The sequence below is a fragment of the Syzygium oleosum genome, unplaced genomic scaffold (genome assembly GCF_021117445.2).
Source record: "Syzygium oleosum isolate NSW1041296 unplaced genomic scaffold, Sole_v2.1 Sole_v2.05, whole genome shotgun sequence".
Classification (NCBI taxonomy): Eukaryota; Viridiplantae; Streptophyta; class Magnoliopsida; order Myrtales; family Myrtaceae; genus Syzygium; species Syzygium oleosum.
The window spans coordinates 5,259,223-5,274,067 of record NW_026607489.1 but is presented as its reverse complement, the minus strand read 5'-3'; the positions used below and the strand labels follow the sequence as shown (position 1 = coordinate 5,274,067).

At 41.2% G+C, this 14,845-nt stretch overlaps 1 protein-coding gene across 1 annotated transcript; it reads left to right on the top strand.

Annotated features, from left to right (window-relative positions):
* The first annotated feature begins 5,188 nt into the window (after positions 1–5,188).
* LOC115676344 (amino acid permease 6) lies at positions 5,189–10,427 on the top strand. Its single transcript, XM_030599227.2, has 7 exons — positions 5,189–5,917; positions 6,100–6,333; positions 6,684–6,777; positions 6,876–7,090; positions 7,213–7,358; positions 9,155–9,382; positions 9,876–10,427. The coding sequence occupies exons 1-7, from the start codon at positions 5,803–5,805 to the stop codon at positions 10,296–10,298; spliced, it is 1,455 nt and encodes a 484-aa protein (XP_030455087.2). The 5' UTR covers positions 5,189–5,802; the 3' UTR covers positions 10,299–10,427.
* Positions 10,428–14,845: the final 4,418 nt, after the last annotated feature.

The following is a 14,845-nucleotide window of genomic DNA, read 5'->3' as shown; positions in this document are numbered from 1 at the left end:
TCTGTTGGAACTCGGAGATACGAGATTTAGATCTCCTGCTATCGATGTATTTTCTTTCGCGTTTTCACGATGTGGGCATTGGCCATCACGGGCTCGCGTGAAATTACGGGTACAAGGGGAGGAGGGACCCCGATGTCGACATATGATCCGCCGCTAGACTTTCTCACCAAGAGGAGGGGATTCGGGGTAAAGTCATTCGTGGCCGACTCCTGTTTTCGGAGACATGGGCCGCCTTTTGGCGTGGCACAAGGATCCCACCTCCGGAAGGTTTCTGTAGGGCGAGAGCCGCCATGAATCGAGACGGGAAATCTGCACACCAACCGAATAGTTTTTCGACGGACATTGAGAGTCAAAACATCGAACGTAGTATTGGCTAATTCCGACATTGCCTTGCCTTTATGTCATAATCTGCACTAAGGGACGGGGAATTGTAGCGCGGGGTATATCGAGTGATATGTGCAATAGGCATATAGATAGATTCATAGTATAATGTACTTTATTCATAGTATAAAATACTTTATTCATAGTATAATGTACTACTTAAAGTTGATCATTGAGCGGGCCTGGTCCAAACTTGGCCTTAAGGCTGGGCCTGAACTTTCGTCCATGCTCACCCAACATGAAATAGCCTTCCGATCAAGTCGAGCTTAGCTCGGGCTCAACCAAGCTGATCTTTCTCGTTAAATGTCATTAACCAAGCCCCTCCAAAAATACTTTGAATCTTATGGGAAATTGGAGTCTCACTGGCACATTTTTAGTGAGAAACTTACTAAGAAAGCCATAAATATATTATAATTGTGTCAATTCAGTCTTAAACCTGTCAATTTGGTCAATTTAGTCTTAAACCTTTTGATAATTTACTAGTTCGATCCATTGGTCAGAAATCGCTGACGTGAACTCCAACCGTCTTACGTGACGCCGTCAATGTTGACGTGAATAATTTTTTTTTATAATTTTATGAAAGTTTAAAGATTTTTTTTCTATTATTTCCTTTTTATTTTCTATTTTTTCATTATAGTCAAGGGTTGATTGTGGGTGGCGAAGTTGCCAGCGACCCTCACTGGCCAAGTGAGGCTCGACCTCGCCAGTGATTGCACTGGCAAGATACGACCTCACAGAGCGAGGCCTGAGCCCTTGGCCCTCGAAGAGGTAGCCACAACGGCGAATGAAGAGAGAAAAAGTGTTATGAAAATAACACTTTTCATGGAAAATGTTATATGACAAGGAGCACACCTAAAGGGGACCTCAAAATTCAAAATGGAACCTGAAATGAATACATAGATGAATATGGTTGTGATCAATAATACAAAGAAAATAAAAAGATAATTAATCAAGCTGTCTCGTCTCTAACTTGTTAGGTCATGGTTAGGGGTGAGCAATTTCAGGTTCCTTACAGGTTTCACATGAAACCTGAAACTTACCCTCGGGTACAAGTTCCAGGGTAGGTTCTAGGGTCTAATATGTTCTTTTTTTTTATTATTTCATTTTTACTTAAACAAAACGACGCAACAATACTAAACAAGCTTGTCATTCACTAAAAAGAATGCAAAAGATTAATTTTTCGATCATTACGGTTCAAATAAATATAATTAAAATGAGAAGTCATTGCATGAATCAATACTCGGGGTGAGCGGTTCCATGTTTCGTATAGGTTCCACCCATGATAATAGGTTTCTCATTTTTTGGAACTTGGAACCTACCCCATCACAGGTTCGAGGGTCGATTTCAAGGTTTACCAAGGTTCCACCTGTATTGTTAATTGAATAATTGTACCGAATCATCATATTTAACAACCACTACTTTCTACTATGATCCACTAACTATAGCTTATACTTAGACACATGAAAAATATTAAACATTAACAAGTCATAAAATGAAAGCTTATATTAGTGGTTTCAGATTATACACTCATCATCTAACACTATGAAATACCGCAGGATCACGCAAAGATACAGATTAAGAAAAAACACAAAAAACTTGTTCAGATTCCAGGGTCTATCTACCTAGAACCTGGAACCTACCCGTCGAAATAGGTTCCCAAATTTTTTGAATCTGAAATCTACCCTGCATATCTTGGAACTCGAAACATACAAGTTCTTACCGATCAGGTTGTTTTATTCTTGAACCATGCTCATCCCTAATCATGGTGACTTGGGGGCTCGAGGTCGACATGTGACCTCAAAATTCTATTGGACCCCATCGTACGTTTGTTCCTCATCTCTCCTGACCTTAATTTGCTTTTGTTTTGTTGCTTCCACGAGGAAATTAATATATTAAAAAGTAAAAAAAAATTAAGGAAATCAATATTGATAAAGAAAATTTGGCTCATGGGGTTGCCTTGCCTCGACTCGACCGACCCAAACACACCCTCTTTCTTCATTTATTGAACTTTTGTCACTCTCTGCCCACCATCTCTCTATTATAATAAGCTCATTCGAATTCCCCACTTTCGCAAGGAGTAGGCCGAATTTTTTTTTTTTTGATCCAGGATACAGATAAAGATTGCTCTGAAATGGATTTTCTATTACGATAAAGATTCCTCTGGGATTATTTTTATATAGATGTGATTAAATGTAAGAAAATAGATAAGCTATAAAAGCTACATTCAATCGAAGAAAAAAAAAGTGTCAGAAAATAGATGTGTAAAAATATATATTTAAGGTGGGTTAATGAATTGACGTTTCATTTAATGTCTAATCTAATGTAATTAAGTTTTGGAAATAGTTAAAAGATTGCTTCTGCGTCCATTATCAACAATCAGAAAACCTACTTTACATTCCACTAATCACAGAAGGTGGATGTTAAATGATGGAATTAAGAATATAAAACCACATATTGCATTGGAGTGAATTAAACTATCCAAAGTGATCAACCAAGTCTTTTTTGGCGCAACAATAATGAATAGATCATTTTTTTTTTTGGGTAGATTTTGATGGAGTCATATGTACACATACATGTGTACACGAGAATGCATAGGTACACATGTTTTGTCAAATGGACCGTGCATAAGTTCACTCATTAATTGCCACGTGGCCATAATGGCCCCAATTTTCAGATCTTTTCTCTTTTCTCGGTTACCCCTGCTTTCCTTCTCCCTTCGGCCCTCTCCTTCACCTGCACGGGGCGTCGACGTTCACCTACCCTCTCTCTCACCTGAGCTCGGCCTTTACGCCTCCCCCACCGTCGCCACCGGTATAGTTGCTATTTCTGACTAAACCGACGAGATCTGGCTGAACAACGCTAATGACAACCATGGATGAGCTGTGAGTCACTTGTCCCGAGCAATCGCAACATAATAAAAAATGATAACAGTGAGGTGTCTTTTAGCATAGGGGTTAATAGCATTCCCCAAACGACACCGAAGACGGCAATGGACAAGCATCGGTGTCGCTCGTGAGCCAGTCGTCCATGGCGGCTAGCGAAATCTTTCAAAAGAATCCCTCCTTGGTCCATGGTGGACGTGAAAGATGGTTACCCAGGGGATCAATAGCATGCCCGAACAGCGCCGACACAACGACCATGGATGAGCATGCTTGTGAGTGGATTGTCCATGGCTGGGCGATGATGCTGCAATCCGCCGTGAGCGTCTTCCATGGCCTCAAAAGGCAAAAAGAAAAGGAAGAAAACAGTGAGAGAAGAGAGAGAGTAAGGAGAGAAAAAAAAAATTCTGAAAGTGGGCTCTATTCAAATACGTGGCGATCAATGATTGAAGGTTAACGTGGCAAAATATGTGTACCTAATATTTTCGTCAATATAGCCGGACGCTATATAAGAGAGTTGGAGGCCCGACCCATACTTTATGCTTAGTGAACGTGAACCCATCATAATTAAAAATTGCCGCGAGAATTTGGTACAGATTCTAATCTGAAATTTGTCTGATCACTTGTCCAATTGATAACTACGTCAACAGAGGCGGTGATCCACGAGGGAATCGATACTCAGCAAAACCAACAGCGCTCGTGTCGTTTTCCTGCGGATATTGCAGGAATTGCCCAGGAAGAATCGCACAGTTCAGGAGTGCTGTCTGGGGTAATTTGGAGTTAGGTCCACATCATTTCATTTCCATCTGCCAAAAAAGGTTAAAAAATAAGTAAATAATTTTGAACATAATTCCTTGGAAAAAGATTACACACCCCACAAGTTGCCGCGGCTGCTATTTTAATTTTAAATTTAATTATATAGTTTTTATTGTTTGTCTGCTCTTTTTTGTTTTTATTGTTAAGATAAGATGTTTCTTCTCTTTGTATGCCCCCTTTGATCAAAGTTTTATCATTGCCCTAACAATAATTGCTACAAGACATATTTGTGTGGTGCGTAATTTCAGAAGGCAAATTCAGTGGCTGTGATAGATTGAAAAATATAAGGTTAAAAAAAGAAGGTGTTTGTCTGACCCCCTTGACATGATTTTTCCCGAATCGCACATTGAAATAGCTAAGTTGACCTAAGTCGAAACCAATTGAAGACTGCCCATTAATGCTCTTTGCTAATGCAAGATATGTTCATTCACATGAAATAGTAATTAAGGAAAATGTAACGTGGCCAAGATGTTTATCTCTCGGATGTATTTTCGTGTCAGAGTTTGTATAAAATTTGTTATTATGCTAGCTGTCTTGTACGAATAAGCATTTAAGGAACGTGAAAAAGGGGTAATCCGCTCTTCAAAAGAATTGACCATCGAGTCATGATTATTAATTACGCATCACATTCAACTGATAAAACAGCATGTAAGTCTCAATTATTTATTTTTAGCAAAATTAAGGGACGATGATACATAATAAAAGCACAAAACATACCCATTGGTATGCTCATTAAGCATGGATTATATTACACAAAGACACTCAAAATATTTTCTTTATGTAGATCATTAGCAATTAAATGTAGTGTACAACTGTACATGGGAAGCATGCAAGAGAGAGGACTCCATAAAGAGCACAAAAGTAAGAAGAAGGAAGGCAAAAAAGATCCAACCCTTATGTTAACATTAACAATAACATCCATGACATTCACTCTCACCTACCAAAAAGGGATTTGGGTCAAATATCTCAATCTCTTTCCTCATAAATTTATCCTCATCAATGCTCTCCTCCACATACATGCAATCGCAAGTCCATCTCCACCGTAGAGCAGGTCAATAAGTTTTCCCAAATAGAGAGAGAGAGAGAGAGAGAGAGAGAGAGACTTTCTGATATCTCCAAGGCCAAACAGCAAGATATAGCTAGGAACCGACTTCAGGCAGTGTCGAGAAGAGATCAGAAACAGGTTTGACGAATACAAGTTTGATGGAGGACGGACCGAGCCCTCGTATGAAGTGGGGACCAACGGCTTAGCACGCACACCATCAAAAGTGGACGGAGGAAAAAGAGGAAGGTAGAGAAGACCCAATTCAATTCCAAGTCCAGAACTTCCAAGTTGGTCCAGCTCTATACCCTCTTAGGGTGTTGCCTCTTTCTCTCTCTCTCTCTTGCTGTTCTTTCGCATTTTCTTATTTGTGGCAATCTAATCACCCATTCCCTTCGTTTTTTCCTCCCCTTTGGAGAGCCAGTCCAGAAACGGCTTAGAATTGATTAAATTTCCCTGAAAGGCCACTTCCTCTTGCCAAAACAAGCTTTTCACATCGACTTAGTTTATCTGCGCGGGTTTGCTTTGACATATCATATATATAGGCACTGCTAATCTTTTTGAGTGCAGTGTCCCAGTTGTCTCACTCCTTACGTCTCCTCTGTGTTCGGAACCAGAACCCCACCGTTCCCATTTTCCCCCATTAAGTTCTCAGAGAGAGAGAGAGAGAGAGAGAGAGAGGAGATGGAGAGAGAGACGATGGCAGGGAGCAGCTTGTATGTGGAGCAGGATCCTGAAGCTTTTCACGGCGGTGGTGTTCAGAAGAACCTGGATGACGATGGCCGAGTCAAACGAACCGGTATGAGCTGAATCATAAAGAATTATGTCGTTTGTTTTCTTGCATACAAATTGCTCCCTAGTCCTGTAATGTATTGAAATCTGGCTTGACGTGAGTTTTGACTGTTACGGGCTCTTTAACATTGTTCTTCTTGCATGCAATAAATTTCTTTTTTTTTGGTTTTTTTGTTCCTTTTTGTGAAGGGACGATGGTTACGGCGAGCGCGCATATAATAACGGCCGTGATCGGGTCTGGAGTGCTGTCGTTGGCATGGGCCATCGCTCAGCTGGGCTGGGTGGCAGGGCCGGCGGTCCTCATGGCCTTCTCCTTCGTCACCTACTTCACCTCCACCCTCCTTGCTGACTCGTACCGGTCGCCGGACCCCGTCGCCGGGAAGAGGAACTACACTTACATGGATGTGGTGAGAGCCCACTTGGGTAAGTAAAGACTTTTCAATTGGCAAAACCCATTCTTTCCACCTTCTCCTCCTCCTTGTTTTTAACAATTAGATTTGGGAAATTAGCAATGCATTTCCAGAGAAGAAGAGATGACTGTGTTTGACTGAGGATTTTACCAAGAGATTGGTTAATCACAAGCATCATTTTGCCATTTCCTAAAAGAAACCCCACTTCCCCATGAGATTGATAGAACCCCATAATTGAATTCACTTCCTTAAATTATTCAAATGGGTTTCATTAAATTCGCCAATTGAACGAACGAACGACATGCACCTTTTTTTTTTCCTTATAATTAATTACCTTTTTTCTCGAATATTTTTATTTTCTAGGAGGTAGGAAGGTTCAGCTATGTGGATTGGCTCAATATGGGAACCTCGTGGGCATCACAATTGGCTACACCATCACCGCATCTATCAGCATGGTGTAAGTACTAAGTATAGGATGGGGCTTGATTTATTATTTAGACCAAAGTTTTTTCTTTTCTGTTTCTATTTTTTCAAAAAATATAATCAATTTTCCAGGGCGGTGGAGAGGTCGAACTGCTTCCACAGACATGGGCACGAAGCGAAGTGCCAACCATCGAACTATCCGTTCATGATCATATTCGCGTGCATCCAAATCATCCTCAGCCAAATCCCAGACTTCGACAAGCTCTCTTGGCTCTCCATCCTCGCCGCCGTCATGTCCTTCGCTTACTCCTCCATCGGCCTCGGACTCTCCATCGCCAAAGTCGTAGGTAAAGAGAATCTATGTACTTCTGAAAGACGTTTAGGAAATTCTTGATATGATGTTAGATTGATTAGTAGAACGAGCTTCGGATGTCACATAATGAAATGCGGCAAATTTCGATGGTGTAAGGTGGGGAAGCTCACGCGCGGACGACCTTAATGGGGACGACAGTGGGGGTGGACGTGTCGGGATCGGAGAAGGTGTGGAGAGTCTTCCAAGCTGTCGGCGACATCGCTTTCGCCTACGCTTACTCCACCGTCCTTGTCGAGATTCAGGTGAACATCAAACCTTAATCTGTCAGTTCGACCATTTCTTTGCCTTTTCCATTTCGTTGTTTTAGCAGCAGAGAAGGCATAATATTCAGCTGTCCATAGATTTTCTTCTTCTTTTTTCTCACTGAATTCTGGACGAGTCCTATGGAGCGACGAGAGTCAACCCCAACGGTCTAAGCAAAAGCTCCTATAAATGAACAGCTGAAGAAGAACAGAAAGGATTGAAATAGGAAAGACATGCTTGCATGCAATTTGCATTGATGAAACACTAATCCGTTTCAGGACAAAGTCAAGCACAGTCATGAAAGTTTGGAGTGCGTGCCCAGCAATTCTGGCTTTCTTGCCACGTTTAGCATCTCATGCTTCTAGGGCTTTCCATCAAGTGTGTGTATACATGTAATAATACAACTGGAGTCACGATAGAAAACAAAGGAAAATAAAATAAAATATTTGTTATTAATGAAGAGTTGTGCAGTAGGAAAGAAAGTTGTCGTAAAAACAAAGAGATAGGAGGTTATTAGTCAAAGTAGGAATATCGACAATCAGGCGCAACGTAAGGCCAAATCATAGCCGCATGAAGTGCCTTGCCTTTCGGTAGTCGTCCTCGACAGGCGCAAGACAAAAAGATGGTTATAGCGCGCGCCCCAACACCCCCCACCCCCCCCCCCCCCCCCGACTAACCCTAATCAAGCTCCGTAGATCAAGAAAAGGCTGAAATCATAATGGCATGATCGAGTGTTTGTCGCGTGCGGTAACCTTTGGCATCATTTGTACACGTTCACGGTTAGCTAGTTTCTCGGTACGATCTGCATCGAATAAATCGATTTTTCAGGCGTTGTTTCGGATGGAAAGAAGGTGAGTTAACATTCCGTTTTGGTCTCGACTTCACGCTTTCTAGCAAATGGGTTGACAAACGCGGTTTAGGCGATGGAATGTGGTTGGTCTATGAGGGCAAAAGGAGGCTTCCTTTTTAGGGGTTGAAAGTACTATCCTGCTGTGAAGGAGATTCCTGTGGACCATGAAATGAAATGAATGGACCACGTCTCTTTCTTTTCTTAAAAATTTTGGGCCACCGAATGTGCCTTGGCCTATTAGGAATGAAGTGAGGTCCCATCTTGAAATGAAATCTTCTTGTCCTGCTTCTCTCTCTCCCTTGCTTTTATCATCAGTTGTCATGCAATGCAATGTCCGCACATCATAGTCACGACCTACGTGGTCACATGCAGTTGCAATTGTCACACTCTACACGACACCACAAAGGATGAGGCGATGAACTATTTGTGTTTGATGTCATTTGTGACGTGCGTTATCAACCTGTGAATGTTGCCTCAATAATTGAAGTCAACTCGCTTTAGCTATTGATTTGACGCACAGCATTTTGGGTGGATCGTCTCTCCTTCCATAATAATTACAGATTGGGTTTGACGTATAAGGATGAAGATTTTTCCGGCATCCAAACTATCCATGTAGGTCGGTCAGATCGAAAGATGTTCTTATCATTGTCCTGATGATCTTATATGCTCGTTATTAGAGACCCGGCAAGCTAATCGAAGATGTTGGTAGAAAAATAAAGATCGATTTTTCTTCGATACAACACTGCCTTTGTTACTAAACAAATGAATTTAGGCTGGTTGGGTTAGATACACGTTGAACGCTTGTGTCGTGTACGCCCTTTTTGAATTCGAGTATGTTATTTGGAAGATGATGTTTGATTATAGAGGCGTGTGCTGACATACGAGGAAAATGTGCTTGAGTAGGTTCGATTTGTATGACATTTGAGTCTTGAACTCTCTCTGCAGGACACATTGAAATCGAGCCCGCCGGAGAACAAAGTCATGAAAAGGGCTTCTCTCATCGGCATCTCAACCACCACTTCGTTCTATGTGCTCTGCGGTTGTGTCGGTTATGCGGCCTTCGGGAACGCTGCACCGGGGAATTTCCTCACTGGCTTCGGATTCTACGAGCCGTTCTGGCTCGTCGACTTCGTCAATGTCTGCATTGCAGTCCACTTGATCGGTGCTTACCAGGTAAACCATTCTATGGAACTTGCTAAATCAAATAGTTTTATGTTGATGATGTAGTTGGGGTGATAACACCAGGTCCTCGAACTCTTACTCAGTATTGAATTTAGTCCATGAACTCATTTTTTTCAACGTGGTCCTTGCACTTTTGAATATTGATGCAATGCGATCCTTCCATTAAATGGGCTAACGGAATTTGCTGATGTGGTACTTGCTGCCATTAACTTGCTATTAAGTATTCAAGTTGACATTTGACTTGTCGCATTATTGATGCATCTGGTGATTGGTCGAGTCTATAGAGGTAAATTGAGTTTAGGTAGCAATATATACGTCATAGTTGTATCATCTAGCGTATTACACGATACACACTAAGAAACAATCGCACTGCGTAAGCTCGTGTAAATCTGATTTGCTATTATTGTCGATTGAATTATGTACGGGACCTGCAGAATATCCTACGTACATATTTTGGCGTTTAAACATGAACATCGACATGCAGGTATTTTGTCAGCCCATCTTCGCATTCGTCGAGAACTGCTGCTCCAAGCGCTGGCCTAACAACACTCTCATAACGAGGGAAATCCCGATCCACATCCCCGGCTACGGCGTCTACCACCTCAATCTCTTCAGGCTCATGTGGAGGACTGCGTATGTCGTCGTGACCGCGGTCGTAGCCATGATATTCCCCTTCTTCAACGACTTCCTGGGACTGTTGGGAGCCGCCTCGTTTTGGCCGCTGACCGTCTACTTCCCGGTGGAGATGTACATCGCGAGGACGAAGATGCGCAAGTTCTCCTTCACGTGGACGTGGCTGAAGATACTGAGCTGGGCTTGCCTGGTCGTGTCGCTCGTCGCGGCCGCCGGTTCGGTCCAGGGACTGATCCAAGATCTCAAGACATACAAGCCCTTCCAGACACAATAAATGTAGCACAGAGCCCTAATGCCCATTACCCAGTTGGAAGCAATATTATGGTGAAAAGCTCTTCAACTGGGCAAATGGTTTAAATGAATGTTTGCTGCTTCAAGATAAGTTGTTGAGAATAAACTTTTTTCATATAAGGACCCGGAAGATAGCTCATGCTAGCAAGGTTAATTTACTTGCTAAGGATTTTGGAAACGTTACAACTTACTAGATGAAAATTGCATACCCAGATGTATAATCCTAGCAGGTTGTGCCATGTAGGACGGCCGGCATTCACATTAGCAATTTCCGGTCAAAATTGGCCAGATGGACTCAATTGGCACAAATGAAAAATGTTTAGCACTAAATTGGTACAAATGCAATAAGTTTACGACTTTTTTGATACTTTCCCCAAATACTACTTATCTATAAATATAGTGAAGGGCTAAAATTTAGTTAACTTCGCGGATCTTCGCTACCAATGCAGTCGAACAACAAAAACAAACTAGTCCAAGAGATTCGTTGAGCGACATGCAGCTCGCTCTAAAAATAATTCAAAGACAATTGAAATTCGGAGTGCGATTGAAAGGAATTAAACTAAATAGTACCTTACTAGAGCGAAAAATACCTTATTTTGAGATTTGTCCAAAGACCTAGAATCCACATTCATTAGGACTTCTGAAATCATTGGAAGGGAACTACATATTAAAAAACTCGACTATATTTGAACGGATATCGCACTGATGTACACATTCAAGCATTTAAGGTTACAGAGATTATGCAAATCGATGATACAATATAAAAATCAGCACAACCAGATTTTCAAATACTATATGATTAGTAATTCTCACAAATAAATTATCAGGGACAATAGAATCTCTCTACTGGACTTACAAATATTAGAAATAAAGTTTCCAAATGCTAAAGAACAACATCCAGATTTTCAAAAAGTAAGTCAATGACACAGAATAGTGTCACGGTCCAGAGATTTTCAAAGGACTCAGGATGATCCAAGACTTGGGGTTTCTGGTGTACTCTAGAATATTTCTAGGGGCAATATATGGGAAGTATATACCATTCTAGAGTGTTAGTTAAATTAAAGTGGGAAGTTCATCGATGGGAAGATAGAATCTTCACCGATATATTTGGAATTTCATGCAAAAATTTATAACTAAATTGTTAGATCTGAAAATTTTAGAACTGAACTGCCATCTGTACAAGAGGTTTAAGACTGATTGAACAATTTCCTCATGTTTCAAATTATATGCTTGAACAGGTGTCGTGAGCCCTCCTCCAGTGGGGGACAATGGACATTGATTAGGACGATGGCTTGTTGAGTGAGAGTGGCCAGAGCCTCATGTAAGGTTGTGTTAACACTTAGCGCGAGTCCTCCCAAATTCAATCGATCCGCGACATTTAGTTGACTCATTTCATTATGATTAACATGCCATTTCATTTTGGAAGTCGCCACTGACCTATTTTGGGTCGGTTAGGAGCTTAAGTTAAACGCGGGAGCTCATTCACTTCCGCAAAATAGAGATTTGGGGAATAGGAATTTGATTACGCTAAAATCTATTAGCACCCATACTTGGTACCTTTTCTCGTCATTTTGAAAACTTTTCAATCATGTGATCTTGCTTATTTTTAAATTCTAAGCACATCCATCTAAATGACCATGCTTCGCGAATTTGTACAAGAACATAAAACGATCACACAATTACAATGATATCAAATACAAAGCATGATATGTTAACATGATATAAATTACGGAAAGTAAAACCCATTACAATATCGGGCAAAGAATATCACACCGTCCTGTTATTAAGCCTGGGATAGGACCCCATGAGCTAACACTCAAAATTAAACGTGCAGCTTTCCTTTTTTAATTAAATGAGGCATGCTTCTTTCAAGCTCGGCCCCTTTTCTTCCCCCCCCCCCCCCCCCAAAAAAAAGCATGCTTCGTATAAAAAACTAGATGATGACCATGCAATACCAAATGTCATACTATACTTAGGTAACAAATTAATGCTGTTTACTAGTGCATGAAAGCCAATCTGCTTTTCATATTTTTAACATTAAAGGCAACCCTAACATGAGGTGTCACTGAAAATGAGATGGAACATCTCTAAGAGCACGATTTCTCACTAATTGCGAATTTCGCCCTTTTCTTTTTATGATTTTTTTTGCCATTTACGTTTATGTCCATAATAACATGATTTATATGTCTAAAATATACTAAGACGCGATTTATATCTTTATATCCATAACGATATAAATAATCCAACAACGATAAGACACGACGACGGTAGGGATGCCCCGGACCATCCAAGACCCTTAGGGAAGTCAAATGAGGACTCCAAGCCGGGTTGTCCAGCGTGCTAAAAGCAAGCTAAGAGTTGTTATTTGCACTCTAAATGGACCAGATTGGACACGGAAATTCCCAGACGCGACAACGGGCCCCCGGGGCCACCTCAGGACATAGGGAAAAGGCATCTAAAGCCCCTTAACGTGCTGAACCAGTCGCGGTTCAGCAAGCATCGGGGGTAGGCAAGAGGTCCGCTAAGGGACCGAGCTCACAAAATGATCATACAAGCTTCTACGATGCAATTTTGATGGCAAATGGACTCCAACGAGCAACTACATCATGATACGAATATAAATAACCTGGACGACGAAGGGAATGGGATTAAATGTTACACTTGGCTCTCGGCCACAGCTAGATCCGAAACAAATGTACGAGATTTTAACTCAAAAGATGAACAAAAATAAGAAGACAAATACTAGAGGGGCACGGCTACACGAGGAAGGATTAGTGGATCACACATCCACGCTTAACATGCATTTAGATTCACATACATGCAATATACTAAATGAAACCACATAAAGAGAGTGACATTACCAAGTTAGTGGATAGTAGTTAGAGGCAATAGGTTTGCAACGCCCACGACGAGGCGAACCGCTGGACCTTGGCTTTAGACAACAATCTAAACCCGGAATCCTCGGCGAACGACTTAAAGTCTTAGCACAAGAGAGATAGGACAATCCATACCTTAGGTGAGCAAGGCGGGGCAGTCACAACTCGGGAACACACGTAAACATACACGGCTTAGAAGGGGGCCTACGACCTAAGGGTACTTTGGGGGATTAGAGAGAGAGAGCAAGAGAGAATTAAGGGAGTCTAAGAGTTAAATGAGCCAAAGAACCCTAAAAAAATGGCTTGAATGGCCTTATGTAGGATTGGCCTTGGGGACTTTGTCCAAAGGTCCTATCCAATGGCCACAGTTTCAAGTCTATTACCCAATGTTTATTAGCGCCCTCAAGATTAGATCAAGTCATCTAAGAAATCCTGGTCCCTTGATTTGCTCCTTAAATAAAGGGGGTCACATTAAGTCATTCAAGTCAAGTTCAAATCTCTTCAATCAAGCCCACATGGACATCCCTTGATTTAAGGGACCTTGTTGCCCACGAGGAAAAGTCGGTCAACTCCAAGGCAAATTGTACAGTTGCGCAAAAACAGCGAGTACGTACTGGTTCGTTTGTCCGTTTTGGCTGAAATTTTAAGAGAACTGAGTTAACAACACGTCTACGAAGCTTGTTTAAAAAATTTGCGCCGACAGGATATTGGGGGAGGCCCTACATTATCATTTTTCACAAAGCGGCTCTGCTAACACCTTCTCAGAAAAAGCCAAACCTGGGAAGCTACACTTGGAATCAATGCATGGGCCATATACCATTGGAAAATAGACTCAAAGACGCCCATTGTAATACCAAGTTTGTAATTTTTCAAGCTCGTTTGGGCCTTCAACCGAGAAGGAGACGCAGAGTAAAAAATTCATTAAAAAAACCGGTTGAGTTCGGCTGTGGGATTTAATTTGCCCGTGGGCTTTGGGGCATTTATTTGTCAAACTCTTTTACACTAGGCCTAACGTCTTAATGCTATGATGTCCGTAGTGCAAAGTGCAGAAGAAACCTGTTGGAAGAACTAAGTGTATGACGACGGAACGAAGATGATTTTGATTAGGGGTCGAATTCTGACATTATCCGCGAACTCGATCCCTAAACTTTGTGGGATGCATGACTGGCATATATGAAATGACATCTAGGTATTAGTGAAGTCCAATACCTCTAGTTTTGTACATGTAGAAGAAATGCAATGAGAAAAATGAATACAGAGTCATGTAAACTGATTGTTGTTTGTTGTGGGTAAAATTCCGTTGTAATTGGGAAACTTGATTCGTGAAATGATTTTCTTTAGAAGATGCGTGTTGGGTTTGCCGACGAAGTCATGTGTCAACAACAGTTAGCTAACTTGTTAGAGAAGATACATCGTGTGAAGTTGCCACAATATCAAAAGTAGCCTCGTCATCGCCAATCGAAATGCAGGTTGCCAGTAAGAATAGGAAGAAGGCGCAGACTAGCTTGAAGAATCAAACAAAAAGTAGAAAATTAGATCTCCAACTTCACAAAATATAGACAATTGCATACTAGACAAACATGATCCAAAATTACAAATCAATTACTCAATGAGATAGATGAAGATATTTTATATATATATATATATATATACA